The sequence below is a fragment of the Phodopus roborovskii genome, unplaced genomic scaffold (genome assembly GCF_943737965.1).
Source record: "Phodopus roborovskii unplaced genomic scaffold, PHOROB, whole genome shotgun sequence".
In the NCBI taxonomy this organism is placed as follows: Eukaryota; Metazoa; Chordata; class Mammalia; order Rodentia; family Cricetidae; genus Phodopus; species Phodopus roborovskii.
The window spans coordinates 52,260,123-52,286,039 of record NW_026126511.1 but is presented as its reverse complement, the minus strand read 5'-3'; the positions used below and the strand labels follow the sequence as shown (position 1 = coordinate 52,286,039).

The following is a 25,917-nucleotide window of genomic DNA, read 5'->3' as shown; positions in this document are numbered from 1 at the left end:
GAGCACATTAATAATAAACTCAGAGATACCAACAATGCATCAGTGTCCCTTTAAGCCAAGCAGTCAAAGCACTGGTTTAACCAAGAGTGGATCCAGATTTGAATTCCCTACTTTGTGTTCCACACATCTTCTGTCCTCCCTGTAGTGTTCTATGTGTCTTCTGTTTTTCCTGTCTGTCGTATGAGTCTGAATCTGTGTCTGCCTGAGGGGTGCCTTGTGAATCTGTCTCTGTATCTGTCCCTGTTCCCAGCAGAGGGCTTTGCTCTCTTAACAAAACCATCACATGGGGAAGTAATTGGATACTTCATGGAAATCTTTAACAGAATTTACAAGGGATTAAGTTGCTGATTCCAACTGCTCCCAACTGACCCAGATAACAAAAAACACTAAGCAGAGAGAGAGAGAGAGAGAGAGAGAGAGAGAGAGAGAGAGGGAGGGAGAGAGAGAGACTGGACCTGGAATGGGCTTTTGAAACTTCAAAGCCCATTCCCAATGACATGCCTCTTCTAACAAGGCCGAACCTCCTAACCCTTCCCAAGAAGTTCCACCAACTGGGGAACATATGTGCCTACATATGTAACCACTACAATAATGTAAGGGATTTTTTTTAATCATAATGTATTGACACAGTTGTATATAGCTTAGAAATCTCTCTCTCTCTCTCTCTCTCTCTCTTTGAATTTTTCAAGACAGGTTGTCTCTATGTATTCCTGGCTGTCCTGGAACTGGCTCTGTAGACCAGGCTGGCCTTGAAATCAGAGATCCACCTGCCTCTGCCTGATGAATGTTGATATTAAAAATGTGCACCACCACACTTGGTTTAGAATCTCTGAAAGATTAAAAGAGTAAACAGTGGCTGGGATTGTTGTGATAATTTTCCATGCTAGAGAAGGAACCCAGGGTTTGGGCATGCTAGGCAAATGCCCTGCCACAGAGCTCTGTCCTCAGCCTGCTTGTTACAATGTATTTAACACATCACTGCTCCCTTACCCAAGGCATCCTCTGCTTGTGTTTGTGGTGGGGAGAGTTCTAGTGTCACATTCCTGCTCTAAGGGCCACATTATGATTACTGATATTAGGGGAAAGTAAAGGAAAATGAGATGGGATTATGTCTAAGTGGGGATAGCATTTGCATAGTATGCATGGGTTTCATTCTCAGAGCTGCAAAAGACCTACTTATTCCATTTAATTACTTAATGCTTTAAGCAAGTGTCAGTGAGACACCCCAGGAGGCAACTCAATACAACTATGGGTACTTTATTTTCTAACATAGGCGTTTATGCCATACAACTCAAAGAATAGTTGGGATGAATCTATATTAACTTTCTAGGACTTTCATAACCAAGGCGGGTGGGTTAAGACATCAAATATACCCTGTGACAGTTCTGGGAGCAGAAGTTCAAGGTCCATGTGTCAGCAAGATTGAGACTAAATCCCTGAAGGAAGGTCCTTTCCTACCACTTCTAGCTTCTACCAGCCACTGGTGTCCCCAGGCTTGAAACACACTACTTCAGGGTCTCTGCCTGTATTTCCACATAGGTTTCCTCTGTAAGTGCACACGTCCAAACTTTCCTCTTCTAAAGAGGACACCAGTCATATTGGACTCAGGTCCATCCCAATCTGATTCCATCTGTAAAGACCCTACCCAAATAAGCTCAGATTTGCTAGTACCAAAGATTAGTACTTTAACATGTCTTATAAGGATACATAATCATCCCCACAATAGTCCGCCCTCTGGACTTGCCCAAGTTGACATCCTTCCTATGTCTTATAGATCAATAGTCCCTCTCTTAACACCCTCAATTTCCTCATTATCACTTGCTATAACTCTTCAGTTCTTTATGTGCTCTTACTGCTGGGCTGTTTGGGTATGTTTCAGGTAGGTTCTCTTCCTGCCCATCTGGGTACCTGGTGGTGATGGTGAATTGTACACTTGTATCCACAACTCATATGCTCCTCGGAACACACTTGCTTCTCTTACTGGTTTCCAAACCCTGACTGTGATGATTAACCATCATTGTCAACTTGACTGAATTTAGAAGCTCCCAGGAGACACGTCTCTGGTCCAGACTGTGAAGGCTTTTCCACAAAGGTTTAATTGGAGAGCAAATGAGCTGCTCTGAAAGAGGCTGAAACCATTCCATGGGCTAGGACCACAGACTGAAGAAAAAGGAATGAAGGAAATGGCAAACTGAGTGTCAGCTCATCTTTCTCTGCTGCCCATCTACCCCATCATCCTGCCACCACTGTAAGCCCCTCTTGCTTCCCGTGTGTGTGTGTGTGTGTGTGTGTGTGTGTGTGTGTGTGTGTGTGTGTTGAAATTCTGATTCTTTCAACTCTACCTCCTAAAGGCTGGGATACTTAAACCCCTTTCTTTCTTTCTTTCTTTTGTTCTTTCTGTCTTTCTGCCTTTTTTTATAATTTATTTATTTTTATTTTATGTGTATTGGTGTTTTGCCTGCAAGTATGTTTGTGTGAGGGTGTCAGATCTTGGGGTTACAGACATGTGGGTGCTGGGAATTGAACCTGGGTTCTCTGGAACTCACCTTCCAAGCCATCTCTCCAACCCCCAAATCCCTTTTCTATCCACTGGGCCCCCACCTGTACCCACAGCAATCTCTTGTGGTGATATATTATTTATGATTTAATAAAGATTTCCTGAAGTATCAGAAAGCAAAGCCAGCCACACTAGTTAGCTGTAGAAGCTAGGTAGTAATGGCACACACCTTTAATCCCAGGACTCAGGAGACAGGCAGATTGATGGATCACTCTGAGTTCAAGGCCACCCTGGTCTACACAAGAGTGAAGAGTAACAGAGCTCATGCAGATACTCCCAGCACTAGAAAGGCGGAGACAGTAGGATATGGCTGGGTACAGAAAGAAACAAAAGGAGGAGGAGACAGGAACTGAGAGAGTTTTGCCTCTGAGGCTTTGTGGGGATAGGATTTTCATTTCAGCTGGTAGAGGTAAGATCTACTGGCTCGGCTGCTTTGCTTCTCTGGTCTTCAGCTTAAAGCTTGAATCTCAATATCTGTCTCTGGGTTTTTAATGATTGTAATACAATCTCTCAAGGAAAAATCAAGTTCTTGATAACAAAATCCTTCGTCTGGGTTGGTGGTTCCTGTCTGGAGTCCCAGCTCTCAGGATACTGAGGCAGGATTATAGCCAGATTGAGGTCAGACTGGGGTGCATGGCAAGTTCCAGGCCAGCCTGGAATACAAAGCAAGATCCTGTCTACAAACCAAACATACACGAAACCTTCCAACTTGTCATTTCTTCTCTACCAATGTCTATAGAGCATATATGACTGCCACCTGATATGTCACCTGCAGGAGATGACTGCACCTTAGGAAGGAAAACTCTGGTCCAGGCAGAGCCCAGCACCCTGACCTACAAAGATGTGACTGTATTCCTCTAAAGAAGGCTGGGGCTGTCAAGAGACTTCCCCAAGCCTCTCATATCTGTACCATGGTTCCTTCTTTCCCAGCCATGTGCTCATGATTTCCTAATGCCTTCCTTGCCAGCCCGTGCCCTCTCACTTCTGCAGTCTGCTTGATATTTGGGGTGGCCAGCTTCTTCTTCAACCTTCAGCTTGTATTTGCCAACAGCAGGTCCCTGCTGATGGACAGTCTCAACGACTTCAGTACTGACTCAGGATGTGTCACATCACAGTTCCGGGCCAACCAACCACCCTGGCTTTCTTTAAACTGACCTATCTTAAATCAGGGTAGGAAAACCCTTCAGAGGCTTTAAAACCCTCAGCCCTTTAGAAGAGATCGGAGTTTTGCTTTCCAAGTCTCCTCTGCCAAGCAGAGGGTCTTTTTCTCTGTGTGCCTGCTGCATATGTGTTTCCTCACCCCCAGCAAGCACTTTTCATCAACTGCTATTCTGTCTGTGATGCTTGGGATTTCTCTGCGGCTACATGTTGCACTTCATACTTTTCCTGACTTTTAATTTTTCTACTGGCAGAGACAACAAACCCCATCAAGACCCTATAGACCATATCATCTCAAGATATATCAATAGTTTCAAAAGCCAAAATAAATGAAGATTTTCTATGGTTAATTTACGTTGCTCTCTGCAAACATAGGTGTGACTTCAACCTCTTGGAGGACCAGACAGATGCCTTGGATTCCGACTGTATGTAACTTCCCCTGGATCCTTTCAAGCGCTGTCACTAGGTCTCCTTTGAGAAGGCATCAAGAACTCACCCGAGTTCTCATGTTCATTCCTGGCACCCATTAGAAATTCAAAGCCTGACCAATTTCTCCCAGCGCCCCAGTAACACTGTGAGGGAGGGAAAACGCAAACTCAGCACGTTTCGTCCTCCAGACACACGAGGGCGCTGCGAAACTTCGGTTGCTCAGAAGGCATCAGAGTGACGTTCTTGCTTGAGAGCCAGGCGCTCAAATCCCAAGCCTGCACCGGGCGCCGTCAGGGCGGTGCGAGCATCACGTGCCGTGGCGTGGGCCGCTGCCTTGGAAACGCGGGGCGCGGGCTTCCTGAACTTGACTGAGCCGGGGTCTGAGACGATGCTGCTGGTGGCCGGGATGCTGCGGTACGGCTGCAGCCTGTGCGGCCTGGGAGCCGGAGCGGCTCTGCGGAGACCGGCAGGCCGAGGCGGCCTGCGCAGCGGGGGTCGCGCCCGGAGTTTCAGCACCAGCTGGACCCCGGTGGGCTCCGCCTTCAACGCCAAGCCCCAGGGCCGCCTGTGGCAGCTGTTGGAAGAGCGCCGGGTGAGCGTGCCCTGGGTCTGGGCAGCGCGGGCTCCGCCTCCGGCTGAAAGTGGACTGTGCAGGGAGAAGTGCGCACCCGGGCTGCTGTCCCACTGGCTTCCCACTCAGCCCTTTCTTTCCCTGCTCAAGTTCGCTCTTTTTCTCTCTGGCTCCAGGGTTCACACTTGGCCTTCTAACGACCCTCTTCCGTTGAAAACACCTCAATTGTCCATGTCAAGCTGCTTTGAAACAACCTATTAAACCAGGCATGGTGGCTCCTGCTTGTTAAGACTCTCTTGATGGGCAAAGGCAAGCGGGTTCAAAGGGCAGTGTTTTTTTTTTTTTTTTTTTTTTTGGCTCCAAACCGAGTTGGGACTAGCAAACCCAAGAACCTGTGTTGAAAAAGAAAGCAACAAAACCCTATCGCGAAAAATCAGATTTCCTGTCGTGCCTTGGAGTTGATTGCTTAACCAGACAGAATTGCTTGGCTGTTTCCACGCTGCCTGTGGTGGCGGGTTGGATACTTGATAATGAAGGCAGGGATGATTGAGAATGGTTTGCCCAATGGATCCCTTTATTTTGTTTGCATTTGCAGATTTTTGTCCTGAAGGTTAAGGGTCAATTTTACCTTTTAGCTTTTCACTTGGTGGCACCTTTGTAAAGATGAGTCTGCAGTTTAGTTGCATTGCATTTCATGGTGTGAGCATCTCTGTGTTTAGCTTTCTCTGTTTGAAAGTTCTTTCTATATAAAATTACCTCCAAGACCCATAAGGGTAGGATGCTGGTATTAATGGAGTCGGTGATAGAACTAACTGCCTATTAGTACTGAGCAGAAAGAGGTGAAAGGTAAGCTTGGTTTTGAGTGTCTGAGATATAACTGATTCCAGTCATATTAAAAAAAATATTTATTGTGTCTCTTCATGAATGTGAATGAGTGCAGGCCAGGTGCAGGCCAGAGGACAAGTTTTAGGGGTCTTTTGTCATTTACTTTGTGAAGCCAGTGTCTCTCTTGATTTTGCTAATGGACTGTATACTCCAGGTTTTCTTACCCTCTTCTATCTGGTCCTTGGACTTCTGGGCTATTTCCTTGTTTCTATCTTTTAGTAGGAGTGCTGGGTTTATAGTTGCATGCCACAAAATTCAGCTTTAAGGTTGTTTGTTTCTTTTATATGTGTTTTGCCCAAATGTATGTAAATGTGCCACATGTGTGCAGTGTCACAAGTGTGCACAAGGAGGCAAGAAGAGGGTGTGGGATCCCCTGCAGCTGAAGTAGGTTCCAGGCTTGGAGGCAAGCACTTTGTACCCAGTGAGCCATCTAGATGGCCTCTGAGTCACTTTCTTACATGGGTTTTTGGGATTGGACTCAAGTCCTCGGCTTGTGAACTGAGTGCTTTTTACCCACCGAACCAACCCTCCCTTGGTTTTTTCCAGACAGGGTTTCTCTGTCTGGCCTGGCACTGGGTTTGTAGGTCAGGCTGACCTTGAATTTTACAGAGATCCACCAGCCTCCAGGATTAAAGGCATGCACCACCACTGCCCCGTGGCTTTTTTTTTTGATGCATAGACTTTAGATACAGAAGATTTTCAAGTTGGGGAACTTTTGAAAAAAGTATTTTTATTACATTTATTCTGCACCGTGTGTGTGTGTGTGTGTGTGTGTGTGTGTGTGTGTGTGTATTCATGTATATGTGTGTATACACATGAGTATGTCACATGTAGAGGTAGGCTCTTTCCCTTCATCATCATGGGGGAATGAAATTGTATCATTATCCTTGGCCATCATGCTTGGTGACAACTACCTTTATCCTCTGAACCATTAGTTTTATTTGCTTTTTTGAGGCTAGGGTTTTGCTTGTATATTCCTGGCTGCCCTGGAATTTGTTAAGTGCCAGAATTCAGTTGTGTGTCATTATACCCCAAATGTCTTCTCTTAAAGCATATTTCTGGGTGAAAGTGGTTGCACCCACATATAATCTTAGCATTTCTGGTACTTAGACAGGAGGAACTGAGTTTCCAGGCTACTGTCACAGAATACAAAAAGAACTTAAAAGCATGTTTCTCCTTGTTATAGAACTGTGTGATTTAGATGAGAGAATCTATGTAAAGTACATGTCACACTTGGGCATATGTCATATTAAATGTTGGCTTTCTCCTTTCCTGGAGTTTGCTAGGATTCATGCTTGAACTGCCTTATAAGGATTTGTTTTAATGGTTGTTCCCATTAGATTAGTGATTGTTTTTTCTTTATTAAAATACTGAAATGCAGTCGGGTGGTGGTGGTGGTGGTGGTGGTGGTGGTGGTGGTGGTGGTGGTGGTGGTGCACACCTTTAATCCCAGCACTTGGGAGGCAGAGGCAGACGGATCTCTGAGTTCGAAACCAGCCTGGTCTACAAGAGCTAAGTTTCAGGACAGGCTCCAAAGCTACACAGAGAAATGCTGTCTGGAAAAACCAAAAAAGAAAAGAAAGGAAAAAATACTGAAATGCATTAGTTTCAGCCAGTGACTGGGTTTGGTATGTGAAGTCTGCTTGTGTGTCTGCTGTCCTCTGTTTTGTAGTAGTGGACGGGTTGGTATTATGTGTGGAAACATTGCTCTGTGAGAGGCATGGTCTTCACTTCACATATTCTTACTGCTTTAGTATGTTTCTATACTGTTGGATGTGTGCTGCTAGCCTTAATATATCTGGTAAGAAAACTGAAGCCTGGAAGGAGTGATCATATGATCAAGGCTGTAAACTGATTATGGTTGTCATTAAAGTCTGTTACGTGCTGTCTCGTGCTAGGCACTGTTGCAGATTTTCTTAAACCTTTGAATCTTTATGTAGTCCTCCCAGTCATTTTCTTATGGGGCCACAGAGCTGACAGCTGGACCTATACCATTTGCCTCTTTTTGAAAAGGAAAGAGGGCTTGAAGAAATCTTAAATTATATATATACATATGTGTGTGTATGTATATATACATACACACACATATATATACATACACACACATATATACACAGAAAGAGTGATGCTGTTGCCCTGAGCACAGATATGGGTAGTCTAGATATACCAACTAAAATCAGGGCTTCATGCAAAAGTCATTCTAGGGAAAAACAAAACGAAACTATACTTTTGGCTATAAATTGGAAATGTTGTTTTGGACTTTTAGGGTCTTTTTGGAGTTCCTGAGCTCAGCACCCCTGAAGGATTCCATGTTGCCCAGAAGGAGACCTTGAGGAAGACGGAATGGCTTGTGGAGCGAGCATGTTCCACGCCTCCAGGTCCACAGACGGTCCTCATCTTTGACGAGCTCTCAGATTGCCTGTGCAGAGTGGCCGACTTGGTGAGACTTTAGAGACACAAACAAGGGTGTGTGTGAGTGCAGGCGCATGCGTGTGTGAAGGGCAGAGGAAAGCTGTCTCGAGTCTGCCCTCTTGCCACCTTGTAGATAGAATCCACGGCTGAAACTTCGGTGGCCAGCCTGCAAGCCAGACTTCCCCTGCTGAGCCTTTTTACCAGAGAAGGGCCCAGACTTGATTATTTGTATTACTACAGGTGATTGTTCAGACTCTGATGTAGTTCTGACCTATGTAGAATTTTCCTCAGTGTTCAATGTTGAGGTTGCGGAATACAGAGCACTGCTGTAGTCACCAGGATGAGTTAAAAAGCATCAGCTTTGCCCGAGTTAGGTAATGTTCTGGACTTCGTTGGTTTTTAGAAGATTTAGGCAGTGCTTCGATGGTAGCCTCATCTGGATTAACTAACTTAATCCCTTTATCTGTCTTCATCTGCCTCAATTTGGCAACCACTAATCTCTGTCTCTCTGTGTGTTTGTGTGTGTTGATAGGGTCTCATTGTGTGGCCTAGGCTGTCCTAGAACTCACTATGTCTTCATGTCTTACATTTTGAGCTTTAAAACTATTTATGAAATATAAGAAGTGTCTCATTTAAAAACTGTTTTCTAGCCAGGTGCAGTGTTACATGCCTGAATGCCAGCACTTGGGAACCTGAGGCAGGCAGATCATGAGTTTGAGCTCAGCCTGAGCCACATAGTGAAATACTGTCTCACAACAACAGCAAACTATAAGAGAAACCCAAGCAAACTATAATGTAATTTGTATGTATAATTCTCTGGGTAAATAAAATAAGGCAAAGACTGTCTTTTCTTTTTTTAATTTTTAAGGTACTCCTGCCCATAGGATCAGTACCATTGTAAGGCAAGAATTTCATAAGCTGTCAGGAAATGGACATTTTGTTTTGTTTTCTTTTTCTCATGTACTTTTTATGAAATAGTACTGTTTTCTTCCTTACCTTTACAAATGGCATTTATGCTAAAGGGGCTGAATTGATGGTGTCGTGGACAGTAAAATGTTTTGTCCCAGTAGCGAGGACCAGACTTGCTCCCTAGCACTGTGTAAGGAGCCAGTGTGGTGATACACACCTGATGCCCCAGCACGAGGGAGGTAGAGGCAGGAGGATTGCTCCAGGTTCAGAGAGAGACACTGTCTAAAGCGAGGAAGAGAAGAAATTGAAGAAGAGATCTGGTATCAACTTTCGCCTTCAGTGCACATGCAGGGACGTTTGCACACACAGAGACATGCTAACGTTTTTATTTTCCACCTTATAACTTCTGTAATATGTAGGAGGGCAATCTGTAAAATAAATCGTACATGTTACACAGCTCATTTTTCTGGTGCCTTAGTAGTGATCTAATGGTGACTTAATGTTGTACCAGGTGCACTAAACTAGAGATTAAAATACTTTTGCATTGAATGTTATTTGATAATAAAATGAGGAAATTTTACCTTGTGATGGTTGTTTTGACTTTTGAAGACAGTGTCTCACTGTTAGCACAAACTGGCCTGGTACATTTGATCCTTCGCCTCCTGAATGCTGGGATTATGGGTATGTTCCACGGTGCTTGACTCCCTTAGGTTGGTTTTATTTCATGTTGTAGTCATATAGTCATTCTCTCATACATGGAGAGTAAAAAAGATGTGGGGTGTTTCATAGTTTCCCTGCATTTTCTTATTTACTTGCAGGTTTCTGTTATTGTGTACTGTAGTTAACATGGATGCTTGCTTTATGTGATTTTTAAAAGAGAATCCTTGATTAAATCATCGTGTTTGGCATAACAAGAACAGTATACAACCAGGATGAGGATCAGGAATGCATATTTCCCTCTTATAAAAGGCTCTATAAAGAGAATGTACCCCCCCCCCCACAACCCCAGCCTAGAATGTTAAATTGGTTTTGAAATTAGTTGTCATTTTAAAGGTGTGTCTAAGTGACTCTCTTAGCTGGGTCAGCATGGGAATGTCACACTGCAGTTTGAGTTCCAAAGTTTTAAAATGTTCAAGACCAAGATGTCTGCTAATTGGAATTGTAGGATAGGAAGGATTTACTGGTTATTCATTTGAAGGTGAAACGCTTGTAAAATGGAGTTCATGAAAATACCTACTCTGAAATGAAACAGGTAGTACAGAGTTCACAAACATCAAAGAATAAAAAGAATCTGTTTTGCCTCAGTAGAGGCAAATTCAGTGTGGGAATTCTTGGAGCAGCACATCCTAGATCTGGCCTTGTTTGCACCCTTGTTTTTAGAATCCAGCACCCTTTAAAGTCCCTTTTGGTTTTGTCTTTTGCCTTTGTTAGGCAGACTTTGTGAAAATCGGACACCCTGAGCCCGCGTACAGAGAGGCTGCAGAAGAGGCCTGCAGAAGTATCGGCACCATGGTGGAAAAGTATGTCTCCTCCACTCTAGGGTGGCTTTGTGTATAGTGCTTGTCACTCCTAGGGCAGGTGGGAGGAAGTGTGTGCTCTAGCTGTAAGGAAGGTAGGGTGGGAGGCTGGGGCGGGTCTCCTTTCAATGCTGCTGCTGGGGTTGTTCACCTGTCCTCTCTTCCTTTGTCTGTAATTAGATAATGGAGTCAACTTTTAGGATTGCTGTATGTGTGAAAATGAAAGGAGGTAAATGTGAGATGTTTAAAAGGTGTCAGGTACACAGGGACAGATGGTAATATTTGTTATCATTATTGTTGATGGTAAGTGTGCTGGTTGGTTTTTGTAGGGGCCCTCAATGGAGGAATTGCCTACCATCAATAATAATGATGATAAATACTACCATGTGTCAGTGGCACATCCCTTCGCTGGCCCTGGCCCTCACTGGCCATTGCAGCAGAAGAGCTGGCCCTATACTCGGGAGAGATGAGTCTACTCCTCCCACACGTGTGGGAAAGCTGGCCCTGATGGCATGGGAAGAGAAGAGTTGGCTAATTCCTTGCCTGAGGGGGGTGCTCCCAGTGGCCTGGACTGACCAAAGCATTACCATCCCAACCCACATCCAGGGCTTTGAGTTGGCCCACTCCAGCATCTACCCCATCTGTGACCTGCTGGAGCACGTGAAGGGATTGGTTCTGCAGAACCATAGCCCCAGGGTCTCTATGACTTGGGGCAAAAATAGGATATCTGAGAGGAGTTTCAGTGAGGGTCAAGTATTGATGGTATACCAGAAGCCAGAAGCCTCAAACTAGACCAACAACTCATTGTAATGAACATTTGCAAGTAAAGTTGAGTGGACCAAAGGGTACCATGTGACATAACTGAGATGTTGGAGAGGCGAGAAAGAAGGAGTGAAGTGGTTCTGTTGTTGTTTTTAATTAATATTTTTAAAAAGTTTCTTTTTGGGGGGAAGCTACAGGGGTGAGGGGCAGATATGGAGGGACTGAGAAGTGAGTGGGATTGGGGTACATGATGTGAGATTCTCAAAGAATCACTAAAAACAAGTTATGTTTTTGAAAAAAAAAAAAAGAGAAAAGAAACCAGGCTGTATAAGCCATGGGGTGGGTGAGAGCAGCGCTCCTCCATGGATTCTGTTCAGTCCCTGCCTCCCATTTCCTACCTTGGCATCCCTCAGTGCAGTATGGCATCAGACATATAAGCCAAATAACCTCTTTTCTCCCCAAGTTGCTCTTGTTTATGGTCTTTTCACAGCAATAGAGAGCAAGCTAGCGCAGTAAGTAACGTCTTTTGAGTATCGTTGTGGCTATTTGGAGTTCCTGGATTCCACTATGAGCCAATTGCTGTTGTATATGTGACTGTGGGCCACAAGGTGGGAAGCCAAAATACATATTTACACAAAGTAACCTTACAGACTTGTTGAGTAGGGATTAGGAATGTCTCAACACTGAGAGGGCTAAGGAAGGCTACAGGTGGAGGTCACCAGGAAACAAATGTGCCTACAGTGATTTGGGGGTAATCTGAAGTGAAGCCTTTATGAACGATCCAAAGTGATTGCTAAAGTCACTGTGGACAGTGCTGTATGTTCTGAAGCACAAGTGTGTGACCAAGCCAGAGGAGACTATTTCAGAGACCAGAAGTTGGAGAGGAGGTGGCTTCATTAGTTAACAGACTTCCTGGAAGACCTCATATCTTAGGAGGTATGGCTGCCCTTTCTGTCCCATTGAGCAGGGTTGTCCCACTTAGGCACAGTAAACGTGACTTTTATAGTTATTGATGTGTGCTGTGAGGATAAAATCAGTTCCTGCCACATCTGGACACATGATCCTTTGCTTCAATGAAGGACTGGGACAAGGGACTCCATGGGAGAACAAACACTTTCTATTAGGAGTAGCTCAGGAAAGAAGTCAGTATGGCCAGGCCACTTGCCTGGAATGTTGTGAAGGTTGTGCCCTGCTGAATTTAGATGCAGCCTGTTTTAAGTCCAAGCATTTAGTTTTCAGGAGACCAATGGAGAACTATGATTGGTGGTGAAGCGGTGTAGTGTTTTGCCACCCCCGCCTCTGTCCTGTCTGTCCTTCCTGCTCCAGCTGCCTACCCAGGGTGCTTAGTACCTTTGACATTTTGCTTAATGGATTGCCTGTTCCTATATTGAAGTTTCTAGTATGACATTTATTTCTGGTTCAAAAGAAGATACAAAACATTACTCCCTGGTTGTGAGCTCTGGGCAAGTATATGATCAATGCCTTTCTCTTGATGTAGAGTAAAATTTTAAACAATGGACTAGAAAATCACTTGTTTTCATTCATGGCCTTTCTAGATTGAACACAAATGTGGAATTGTATCAGAGTCTCCAGAAATTACTAAATGACAAGAAGCTTATGGATTCCCTTGATGCAGAAACCAGGTACTCAACATTCGTTCATTTCCTTATGACTGACTGCAGCCAGGCTGGAGAGCCGTCTGGCCCTCTTAGTTGGAATGTTCCTTTCTCAGTACCCGTGACTCCCAGATTTTACACCAAGAATCAGCCACACTACATCTTGTCTTTACACCATGTCTGTCTGGCTCCGTCCTCTTACCCGTAGTCCCTGCCAACATCTTCCTATTTGTTGCCTTTTTAATTTGCTTCCATCTCTCTGCCTCACTGGCTGAGCTCTACAAGACTGCTTCTCAGTCTGCTTTGTGATGGGAGATGTCATTCTGTATATGTTTCTCATACTGGTTAATGAATAAAGCACTGTTGGCCAATAGGAAAGGAAGATAGGAGGGACTAGGAGGAGGAGGAAAGAGGAAGTAGGAAAGGGGTCAGCATGGAGAGACCGGGGAGACCAGATGCCTGCCCCACTCCCTGGTAGGTGAAACCATGTGAAAATACATAAAAATGGGTTAATAATTAAGACAGAACTAGCCGATAAGAAACTAGTAACTGACCAACAGAATTATATCATATACAGAGTCTCTGTGTGTTAATTGGGGCTGGTGCAGCAGCGGGACCAGAGCAGGCGGCGGGCAGAAAAAACCTTACTCCTTACAGCTTTGTTCATTGCTGCAAGATGAATGACCAGTGATAGCCTCCTGTCAATTCACTGATAATCACACCATCTCTATGCTTATAGTTCCATAATAGCATTATAAGGAGATACCAGCAAATTGATTTATTTGCTGGGTGGCTCTCAGGATCCTTAATATGATGACCTCTGGCTTATTAGATTACAGTTATTCATTATAATTAGAAGCCTGGTGCTAACTCAGTACACAAAAGTACCTTAGATTCTTATTTCTTTGTTTATACTTTTCTGTAAAATAAATGTAGGATCAGTGGGAGGCTCAGTAGGTGAAAGTATCTGTCAGCAAGCCCTGTGATCTGAGTTCAATCCCTGGGATCCACATGGTAGAAAGAAAGCACTGACCCCTGGACATTGTTCTCTGACCTCCTTACTTATGCTAAGGCAGGCATGTACATGTATACACACACACACACACACAGATACATATGCATGCATACAAAATAAATAAATGACATGTAAGAATAAGGTAAGTACAGTAGGGCTCACTGTTTATTTGTTTATGATATTGGTGTCATAACATAGAAATTATTTTCTTCACCTATTTATCCTCTTTTTGTTTATGGGACACACATTCTTTGACTACCGAATTTCCCTCTTCCTGCTTCCATCTTCTTGCCTCTCTCTGAATGTGGCTTATCACCCCAACTAAAACTTTATTCCATGGAGGTCAGTTGGGACTGGAACCTTGCTTTGAGTTCAGATGTAAGTTCCAGGCAGTGGCGCACTGGGTGTGAGTGCTAGGGACTTACCTCACCTGCCAGCAGGTGTGCTAGGACCTGGTCTTGTCTCTCCCCATGACCCCTGCAGCTCAGGCTCTTGGGCTCTTAGTGGAGCTAGCTAGCTATGTCCTCTGGGAAGGTTTATGACTACCCTGTCTGTGTCTAAAGAAGGGTTTTCTGTTGTACTTAGAATGATTTTGACGCTGTAAAGGAGACTCCAGACTAGGGAAAATATCTGGTGAAGTAACGAAGTCTTGAACCAGATTTTGCAAACATGCACATAAAAGTGCTATATTTGGAAGGGCTTTATACTTAAGTTGGAATATTCTATTGGATAATGGAGAATGGAGAAATTGCAGCTAGAGGCACAGATCTCGTTATAACTGTGCAGTATGTAATGAGTCATTTCACATCAGCAGGGAAAACCTGATATTTAGCAAATGATGCTGGGCCAGTGGCCTTTCTGAGAATTGTTTCATCAAAGAGTGAATATTTTTAAAAAATTATACAGGATTCATTCATTTCTTCACTAAGTCTTTCTTTAATTGTTTATTAGTTTGTTTATTTCAAGACAGGCTCCAGAATTCCCTATTAGTTCAGTGTGGCTCAAACTTGTAATCTTCCTGCCTCTCTTTCCCAAGTGCTGGAGCTACAGGCTCCCTCAAGATGCCTGAAGTTTTAGAATTTTAGATCCTAGGCTGAGTATAGCTCACTGCTAGAGAACTTGCCTGGTACATGCAAGACCCTGAGCATGACCCAGCATTGTGGGGATAGCAGGTGGGAAAACATTTAAAATAATATTAATTCTGTTTATCCAGTGAACCAGGTGTAGTGGTGCTTGCCAGTGTGGGCTGTACAGCAAGATTCTATCTCACAAAACAAAACAGCAATAAATTCATAATTAGAATTATATGATACAGTAGTCAGGAAAATAAATATATCCATTTTGAAAAGTCAAAGCCAGAAGAATGTATCAAATACTCCACTAGTCTACCACCGGAAACAGAAGCAATTTAAAAAAACAAACAAAAACACGTCATTGATAGGAAAGTTGGTGATTGGCTTCAAGCCTGAAGGCAGACTAAAGAGAAAGCTCAAGTCCTCTTTTGGTGCTGGCCAGCTGCTGGAAGAAAGATGGAGAAGCTTTCCAAGTGTGAACTGATCTGTTGTTAGTTACTCAGGCTTGAATGGAGTGGAACTAATTATGATGTTAGTTTTCCCAGCTAACATGTAATAAGCTCTTACATGGTAAGCTAGTAGGGACTCTCAGTCAACTGGGATTGTACCTATTTCCAAGATATTAAGCTCCTTGTTTCAGATAAATAAACAAGTTGTGGGTATGCTTATCTCTGTTGAAATAGTTTTTTTAATAGTAAATTTCAGAAGTCCTGATTTGAGCATAAAGACTGATTTTTGTTTGTAGTTTTAATGAACTCCTATAACTTGTGCTCACTTTCTTTTAGGCGAGTGGCTGAGCTATTTATGTTTGATTTTGAAATAAGTGGAATTCATCTAGATGAAGAAAAGGTAAATATTTTTCTTATCTTTTTTAGAATATGCTTTTAAATTTATCATATGTGAATGAGTTGGGCTGCATTTATGTATGTGCATTCGAATGGCCTTGGAGGGTTTCAGAGCCCCTGGCCCTGCAGTTACAGATGGTGTGAACCACTATGTGGGAGCTCGGAACCAATCCCTGGACCTCTGCAAGAGCAACAAGTGCTCTTAACCTTTGAACCATCTATCTCTCTAAGCCTGAAACTTGCTGTGTAGGCCTTGAATTCCTGACCTTCCTGCCTTCACATCCTACTAGGATTACAGGCATGTGCCACCAGACCAGGCTTTCAGCTGTTTTGGACCAGTGTTGTTACTGACATTTAGTTGCCAGAGCCCTTGTGTGTCACTTGATTGGGTGAACGCTTAGGACTTTTTTTTTATTGGTCATAAAATTCTTCTATAGGTGGTGTCTAAATGTAGTGCTTTCTGGAAGCTGGCCCATCACCCCTGATATACCAGAGTGAAGTGACAGCACAGAGTGTTAGGTACCATGGTATGAAGCTGAGATGGAGAGTAAGGGGCTGTTGACAGAGGTGTCTGTTCCCACTGTACACGCCTGGTGGGTCCACACACTTGCTGTGACAGCAGAGGTGTCGGTGTGACCTACAGTGTTCACTTTGGCTGGAGAGCCTAGCACAATGTTTGCACCTCTGCATTATAGTTGTAGAAGCAAAGTAACTTGCTCAGGCTCTCAGCTTTAGAGGCAAGAGTTCTCGTACTGGCTGCTGCTGTCCTAAGAATTTGATGTTCTGCCAAACTGAGTCCCTGGTGTGGGTAGCAGCTCAGAGTTGGGGTAGAAGAGTGACTGGACACCATCAAAAATGGTTCTCAACTGCTTGACAACAGTCTAATTATTATTTTTTTAAAGATAGCTCTGTCTATCCTAATAAATGCAGTGAACTCAAAGCCATTTATCTAGGAACAGAAGTTGGTTTATCTCGGGAAGGAAGTACGTGGCATTCTTGGGCATGTGCAACCAGATCCTTGTGCCTGAGACTTCTCTGTCTGGATCAACCAACTAGATTAAAAACATTCAGGAAAAAAGTGTCTGCCTTCAGCTGAGACAAGACTTCTAAACAATACCTTTTGTGCTCTCACCTGGTTTTTACATTGATTTATGCTTCCTAAGTGACTGAGAGAGGTTCTAAAGTTGATGGAAGGAAGGAGGTTCCTTGCAAATTCAGATGGACTGATCATGTGTGGATATTGCTGTCTAGGGTAGGGGTGTTTTGTCACCAGTCAATACCAAGAACAATGCCACATCTGATACATAGGTCTCCATCTTTCTGTTTGTATGTTTCTCCTGTCTCTTAATTTTGTTTTTTTGAGACACTGTATCGATTTTATAGCCCAGACTGGCCTTGACCTTGTGATGATCCTCCTGCCTCAGCCTCCTGAGTGCTGGGATCACTTGCGTGAGCTGGCTGTGAACTCCTGGGCTCAAGCACTTCTCCTGCCCTGGTTTCCCCTGAATAACTTAACTGTAGCTATGGGAAGTGTTTCTTATAGTTTCACAGGGTGTGTAGAGTGATCCTTGCTTGCACAGTGGACTGTTCTGGAATGATGAAATAATATGGAAGATTACTGGATTTATAAAATGAACTATATTTAATTTTTTCAGAGTGTGTAGCATTTGATAAAATGTGGGGGACGACTAATTTTATTACAATGTGCTTTATTTGTTCATAATAAAGCTTTGGGAAAAAAGTTAGAGCTGTAATTCATTGTTTTTGTTACTCTATTGATTGCCACTAGGTGGCAATACATTGCTGCAAGAGAAGTCTGGACTAAAAAGACTTTGGAGCTGCTGGAAACCAAATTTCCCAGTAAAATTTGGTTCTTCTGTATTAAAAACTTGAGGTTATTATTTTACATTTACTTTTTCTGAGGCAGGAGTCTTGTTATATAACCCGGGCTGGCATTAAACTTGCAGTGTAGTCCAGGCTGACTTTGAACATTTAAAATGCTTGCCTCAGCATTCCCCAGTGCTGAGATTATATAGATATATCATCATACCTGGTTTATTTATATTTTTTCAGCCTTTTATTTTTCCTTTGGAGGCAGGGTCTCATGTAGCCCAGTGTGGCATGGAATCACTATGTCGCTGAGGCTGACATTGAACTTCTAATCTTGTCGTTTCCATCCCCTGTATGCTGGGATTACACATTCAGTTTGTGCAGTGCTGGGGACCAAGTTCAGGGCTTTGTGCACAATAGACAAGCAGTCAGCTGAGATGCACCACCCCAGCCCTTGCCAAATACATCTTATAAACGCGTCTGAAAAAAAAAACAACAACAAAAACAAAAACTAGTGTTGCTTGATAGTTTTTTAAGATTATAAGATTTAAGGTTATAAGATTATCTGAAGCTCACCATAAGCCAGTCTGAAGCCTGACTCGTTTTTCCTGGTGAAGGACTGGATGTGCACTGATAGACCTCAGAGAGTACATGGGATACAGGTTATATTTCATCTTAAGGTAATTGTAGTGCCTGCTGGGAATGAGACAGCAGGTAGAGTGCTTGCCTGGCATGCATGAAGTCCTGAGTTCATCCCTCAGCGCTGCATAAAACAGGTATAATGGTGCAAAGCTTGTAATCCCATCATTCAGTGGGGCTGGGATCTGGGGATAGATGGAGGCGGAGGATCTGACGCTTAAGGTCATCCTCAGCTATGGAGACTATGCTCTGGAGGTGTGACTACAAGCTAAAACTCACATGCCGGTGTCATACTAGCCCCACCGTGCTTGGCTGTGAGGAACTGGTCCATGTAGCACACGCTTGGGATAGTGTGGAGTACAGCTCTGCCCATACAGCCCTCTCCCTGTTTCTCTGTTTGTGTGTTTATTTATTTACTTACTTACATTTATTTAGTTTTACTGTTTTTGAGGCGGGATCTGAGTGGCCCTGGGCCAGTGGTCCTCCTGCCATAGCTCCCTGATCTAGCATAGCAAGAACATGCCCTGTGCCCTGCTTGAGTCTGCTGCTAAGGGCTTGTTCTGTCATTGTGTGGGAACCCGTGTGGGAACCAGAGCCTCTGAGCTGAACCTCTTGGGTGTTTACTGTTGTTTTGTCCAGAACTGTGTTTCACATTTACCTTCCCCTTTGTAGTCTAGTCTTGTAAGATTCTGCATCTTTGTAATCTACTCATCAAATACTTTATTTTTCTTACTTCAGAAATATTATAAAAGTGTTACTGAAGAAGTGTAAGCAGACACTTGTTGACTGACTTAATGAAGGTTTGGGGGGACAGAGGATTACACTCAAGCGTCCTATACCAGCAATTCAGATGTTGATTTCCTACCGCTATAGACTGTCTATTTGTGAGATGCTAATTTATACTGCTTTTAAATACCTTTCCTACCACTTGTAGCGCAGAAGAGCAGTGGACCTCAATGTCAAGATCCTAGATTTGAGCAGTGCTTTTCTCATGGGAGCCAACTTTCCCAACAAGATACAGAAGCATCTCTTACCAGAGCACATTCACCACCACTTTGCCCGTGATGGGAGTTACGCAGTCATTGATGGTCTACATGCAGAAGCCTCGGATGACTTGGTAGGAGTCCTCCATTGCTTGTTATTCAGCACCTGTCTGAATACCAATGGGCGTGTCTAACTACTGTTTTAACCCCCCCAAATCATTAGTGGCATGATAGTATAGTCCTCAAAATCTTGTTGCATTTCTTAGCTCTGAAAATTTAACTTTGTGGCACAGCTAATTCCACAAATGCTTTGAATAAGGAAATTAGTGAGAATTCATGTCTCTGAAGGAATTCATTTTGGGAGTACGTTAATGACTAGTGACCTTGAAGGTCATGGGGTTACTTTTAATGTGTGAAGTGCTTTCTAGCAGAGACAGCATTGGCAAATTGACCTCCCAGAGCCCTGCCGCCGCACGTGCGGTTGTGCCGCATAAAAGCACTATAGACCTGGTGTGGCTGTTCTTTCACTCGGGAAGCCATGGCTAGGTGTGGGTAACATAGAAGCACTGGCCTGGGTGGTTGTTGCATAGGATTGTGAGCCATGACATTGGATCTTTGACTTTCTCTTCTTTCATTCTCACTCTCTAACTACAGGTTCGGGAAGCTGCTTATAAAATTTTCCTTTACCCCAATGCTGGTCAGTTGAAATGTTTAGAAGAATTGCTAAGCAGCAGAGATCTTCTGGCAAACTTAGTAGGCTATTCTACATTTTCCCACAGGGCCCTGCAGGGAACCATAGCTCAGACTCCAGGTGAGCCCATTTATCCAACTTCTCAGAACAAACAGGACTTTGAGGAAACAGCCTTTCTATGTAGTGAGTGGGTGGGTGGATTGACAATGCTGGAGAGGCACCACAGGGAACTGTGCTCACAGCCCAGAACTTCCGATTTTAAATAACTATAAACAAGTAAATAAATAAAAGGACATTTGCCTTGTAGCCAAGCCTGTCTTTGAACTCAAGCTCTTCTTAGTTTCTTGGATGCTGAAATTCTAGCATTCTAGCATTCTTTTTTTAAAATACATTTAGAGTACCATTTGTTGATATTTCTGACATCTTTTAATGGAACTAATCTTTAAATTGAGTTACTAATTTGACCTATATTGTATGTGCTGAGAGCAAGTCAAATCTAAGTCTTAACTTGTTATTAATTTAAATTAATTGTCATTCTGTAGTTACTGTTAATATCAGTGAGGTTAAAATACAGTAATTTTACTTTTATAATATGTAATATTATTAGAATATTGCTGTTACTGTATCATTATATGTCATTTAACCCCTCACCAGCCCTGTGAAGTAGTCAGTTTATGAGTCAGAAGGACTCTAAGGTTAGGATTGCCTTAGTTACAGTTCCTATGCTGTGAAGAGACACCATGACAATTCTTATAAAGGAAAACATTTAATTGGGGTGGCTTACAGTTTTAGAGGTTTAGTCCATTGTCATCATGGTGGGGAGCGTGGAGGTACTCGGGCAGACATGGTGGTGCTGGAGAAGGAGCTGAGAGCTCTACATCGTGATCCGAAGGCAACAGGAAGTGAACTGTATACCCCACTGAGTGTAGCTTAAACAAAGAAGAGACCTCAACCCCCCCCCCCCCAGTGATACACTTCCTCCAACAAGGCCACACCTACTCCAACAAAGCCATACCTCCTAATAGCGTCACTTCCTTTGGAGAGACATTTTCTTCAGACCACCACAGGGGTATTGGTAAAAGATGGCATAGCAGGAATCTACATACCTTTGAAGCATCTTGATTTTCATAGCTGGAACCAGGAGATCTTTCTGAGTTGCCACTCTATCAGGTACTCTCCTGGGCCCTACGAACAAGTCAGTGTAGCAGGGGGAAGAGAATGCCTCCTTCATGCAGTAGGTATTGCTGTGGAAAGGCGGAGCAGAGATGGGGCGTAGCATTAAGTGTACCTTTGCTAGGGAGACTTGTGTAGAAATGTGATGTGCATGTAGGATATGGCATGCTCGGGGGTAGGCCTGGCAGGTTGCCAAATGAACTTTAGTCCCTTGGAAGAAGGTAGAAATGTGCCAGATATATCTGAGGAAAGGCCAGAGTAGGCGCTTAATGATATGTTGAGGGCTGCATGAAGGACCCTTCCCTGGGTGAGGTGTGGTCAGACAAGGATCTGACTTACACTGTAATGACAGTGCTACTGACGGAGTACACTGTGAGGAACAGCAGGCCAAGGATGGCTCTGGGCTGCTCTGAGTTCAGACTGAGGAAGTAGTAGGTCAGTGTCTTCTGGAAGCCACTAGGAGAGGCCTAAGGAGAGCAGAGGGACACCCTGACTGTGACACTGTGGCAGGTCAGTGTAGAGAGGACTGGGGACTCACAGCAGTATAGTGGAACCCATCAGTGGCAAGCAAGTGGTTGGTATAGTAACAGTCTTGGAGAGAGACATGAGATGTGACCTGTGTCCTTGAGGACCTAAAGGTTGCTGCCAAGTGATTAGTACAGACAACAGTGCTGTGCAGTTTTAGCAGGTGGGTGTTGGTCCACTGCTTAGATGGCTTGTGAGTTTCAGAAAGGTGGTGGCATTGAAGGGATGCTAGTCTCCACAGAGAGCAGGGCAGAAGGAGAGGAAGTGAGGTTACACTGGCCATTCATTTAGTGGCTGACTTAGAACAACCATGTAGTGAGGGAGCATTGGGTTTACTTTTAGGGAGTTTCGCATTCAGTGGTGTCTGTGTGCGTGCGTTCACATGCATATGTGTGCATGTGTGTGTGTAGGTCTGGGGTGTTTAGTACCTTCCTCAGTTGCTTTCCACCTTATTTTTTGAGACATGATCTCTCCCTGAACCTAGACCGTACCAATTGGACTGTCTGGCCAGCAAGCGCCAGGGACCCTCATGTGTCCACCTTCCCAGTGTTGGGCTTGCAGGCAAGTGCTGCTCTACCTGTTTGTTTTTTCTCTGTGGGTTTTGGAGGGTGGAGCACTGGTCCTCATGCTTACATGGCGAGCACTTCACTGATTTCATCTTCTTCTCAGAGGCAGACTCTGGTATATTGTTTCCAGATTCTTTGCATATTGCCAGAAAAAGAAAATGGGTAACCAAATAGAGCATGGCTATGTGGAGTCAGCTGCATATATAGAGATTGACTTGGAACTGTTGTGTGTGGTAGCTAGGATGATGGGAAGAGTTTCAAATGCAGGTTTTCATCTCCCTTCAGTTTCTGACGCAGTTAACCTGGCACACCAGACTGAGTATGAGCCTTTGTGAAGATGACAGGGGCAAGGAACTGCTGCTGTGGTTTAGGCTAACCCCATTCCCTGCCTAGCATTTCATTTCACTCCGAAAGGAGATAGCTTAAAGAGAGGGCAAGAAATTAAACCCATAGAAAAGATCATCTGGAAAAAATAAAGGCGATGTTTGTGGCTGACTGAAACACACATAAAAGCATTGCATGGAGTTTGGGGGCAGAAGACACCGTGGTACACTTTCCATGGGAACCATGGGGTTCTCGCTCTTGTCCTCATGGGGCCTCGCCTCTGCTGACTTTGGCTGACGGCTGTAGTTTGCACCGAAGACCAATTACAAGACCTTGTGTAGTTCTGCTTGAGGTTGATACTGAGTAGGTTATGTTACAGTTGTCTGTAAATAACAAAAGTGATTCAGAGAAACTTTGCTTTTTAAAGTTGGGATTTTTGGTAAACAATCATTTCTAAACTGTACTGATATTATTTGCATTTTTATTAGTATATATTAAATAAGGTGTTGGGTTTCAGAGTCTCATTTTTGTTTAAATATGTCATGAACTTTGACTGTAATCACTCCCCATTATTCTCTTCTTCCCTCCCCTCTACTGTGAGTCACCTTACTCTTGGCTATGATCAAAATACATTGTAAACATGTAAAATTCTCAAAGAATAAGTTAAAATTTTTAAATGACAATCTCCAGTTCCATCCAGTTTCATGATAATGACATAATTTATTTATGGATGAGTAAAACTTCATCTCTCCCTTCTCCCACCCTTCACACACACACACACACACACACACACACACACACACACACACACACACACACACACGGGCCCACACATGCGCGTGCGCACACACACGCCCACACGCACACATACACGCACATACACACACACACACACACACACACACACACACACACACACACACAACTTCATTGTTTCATCTGTGGATGGACATCTAGACTCTTTCTGTAATTTGGCTGCCGTGAGTGGGTGAGCATTGCTGTGGTATACTGACTGAGTCCTTTGGGTAGCACACAAGAGTGGTGTGGCTTAAGGTGGTTCTTTTAGGTTTTGTGTCCCCCCCCAACCCCAACTGCTGATTTCTACAGTAGCTGTACATTATATTACCACCAGCGGTGAACAGGGACTCCTCCCTGCCCGTCCTTGCCAGAATCTGTTGGTTTTTCTGTGTCTGTTTTCCCAGTAACAGTCATTCTGATTAGAGTGGGGATGGAATTTCAGTGTAGATTTCATTTCCCTGATGGCTAGGGGTGTTGAGCAGTTTTAAGACAAGATCTCCCTTTGGAGCTGGACTGGGCTTGACTCTTGTCGCAGTGTCCTGTATGCTAAGACTACTGGCATGCATTGATTTTTACAATCAAGCCAGCATCTAGCCATTCTGAAATTTACAGACGATTAGATATATCTGTGACGCTTCTTTTACATACATTTGGGTGGGAACTTTGGATTTTTTTTTCCTTTTGCTTTCCATTAATGTTCTTAACATTGGATGTAATCCAGGGCTTTGGATTAGTACTCTGTCATTTTAATTTGTTTTTCACAGGAGATATTCAGCGTGTAGCAATAATCCCAAGCATATGGAGGCTACTCTGCCTACCTTTGAAAATCATCACTTTAGGGGAGACCAGATGTGTGATGACCCTCACAGTACAATTTTAACATGTATGTCCATGTCATTTCACATAATTGAAAACATTTTCTTTTGAATTTCATCTTTAGAGACTGTCATGCAGTTCCTTGAGAAACTATCTGACAAACTCTCTGAAAGGTTAGTTGGTATTATGTTTACTATTTTAGTTGTGTAGTCAGCTTGTGAATATTGTGTGAGTATATGTGTGTTTGTATGAATGCACATCCAACTATATGTGCAGGTACACATGCACACATACATGAGCATGTGGAGGCTTGAAGTTGATGGCAGGTGTCCGCTCTGTCCCTCTTCTTATACGTTGAGACAAGTTCTCTCACTGGAACCCAGGCTTGCCAGTTCAGATAGTCTAGCTACCAGCTTGCTCCAGGGATGCCCTTTCTCTTGAATGTGCCTGGCATGCACATGGGTCCTGGGAATCTGAACTCTGCTCCATATACTTGTGTGGTTTCTGCACTTACATTTGTTTTAAAAAATTAAGAAGAAATTTACTAAGAATATAAGCTTAAACGTTAGTCAGATCTGTTGGCAGGAGGTTGTCCTTTGAGAAGACATTGAAAGCAGCCTCCCTTAAGATACCAGTTTCAGCAACTTAGCTAGTTCTCCTTGTTGACTTACTTTAACAACCCCTCATTGGTATCTGTTTACCTACCTTTCCAAGATGTTCTTGAAACCATTTGTTTTAAACTGTATCATTAATCATAACAAACTCATAGAGTAGCATGTCTTTTGGGGGGCAAAATGCAGGAGCCCTTGGGTGCAGTGGGTCTCCTGGGTTTGGGGTTTTCTTTTAAGGATTCTTTGCTTCAGCATTTGTAATGCTAGCTGTGTCCCCTTTCTGCCCCCCACACAATGATAGTTCCTTTTGCCCCTTGCTGCTGTCTCTGCCCTTCCTTCCAGTCTAGTAACTCCAGTCCTTGTCCTTAGTGGGTTCTCTTTCAATACTTGGAGAAGGGAGGATACCCTGCCCTATTATAGCCAGGATTCTAGGAAGAGGTTTGCCATGGTTTGGGGACCCAGGCAAAGGTGGCCTCTTACCTTCCCCACAAGCCATTTTTGACCATAGGAACACATTATGTACACTCAGATTTCTGTCTTGGATTTTTTTAAAGGTTTATTTTATGTGCTGAGTGTTTTGTCTGCATGATTGTGTGCACTGAGTACATGACTGGTGTTTGTGGAGGTCAGAAGAGGGCATCAGATCTCCTGGGATTGGGGTTACAGATGGTGTGAGCAGCTATTGGGTGCTGGGAACTGAGTGCAAGTCCTCTGAAAGAGTCATACATGCTCTTAAGCCCAGAGCCATTTTCCCAGTCCCATCTGTTTGGGATTTTTAAACTTGTGCTTTTAAATCCCTTTCTGATTTGGCTATGTTTGTCCCTTCTAAAATCTTTTAATGCCAGTGAACCAGTATCTGTTACAGTGAAGAGGGAATGTTGATTTGAAGTGTCTTAGTTTTTCTTAGCTTTTGCTAGAAGGGTTGTCTGTTTGTGTGTAGCTATAGATTGCATTTTCAGCAAATGTGCCTTCTTAAGTTTGTAGTTGTGTGTGTGTGTGTGTGTGTGTGTGTGTGTGTGTGTGTGTGTGTGTGTGTTAATTCTAAAAGACACCTCCTGTTATTGCCCAGAGTTCTTCTGTAGGGAAAAGTGGTGAATAGCAGTTGTAACTATCTGTATGGATGTTCTCCAAAGAGGAACTTGTCAGTCTCCTGCATTTGGGGTGCTAATTTAGAGTCTGTGGGTGAATCTTCACTTCTGCCTCCCAGGCTTT

The 25,917-nt window shown here is 43.6% G+C and overlaps 1 protein-coding gene across 1 annotated transcript in view; it reads left to right on the top strand.

The window, feature by feature from the left end:
• Positions 1-4,419: 4,419 nt before the first annotated feature.
• Mipep (mitochondrial intermediate peptidase) overlaps positions 4,420-25,917 on the top strand; it is a 121,611-nt gene continuing 100,113 nt past the window's right edge. Inside the window, exons 1-8 of the mRNA XM_051195571.1 lie at positions 4,420-4,736; positions 7,867-8,040; positions 10,353-10,441; positions 12,757-12,843; positions 15,690-15,753; positions 19,153-19,335; positions 19,856-20,012; positions 24,219-24,267. Of these exons, the coding sequence (XP_051051528.1) occupies positions 4,533-4,736; positions 7,867-8,040; positions 10,353-10,441; positions 12,757-12,843; positions 15,690-15,753; positions 19,153-19,335; positions 19,856-20,012; positions 24,219-24,267 (1,007 nt within the window). The 5' untranslated portion in view covers positions 4,420-4,532. The remainder of the gene's footprint in view (positions 4,737-7,866; positions 8,041-10,352; positions 10,442-12,756; positions 12,844-15,689; positions 15,754-19,152; positions 19,336-19,855; positions 20,013-24,218; positions 24,268-25,917) is intronic.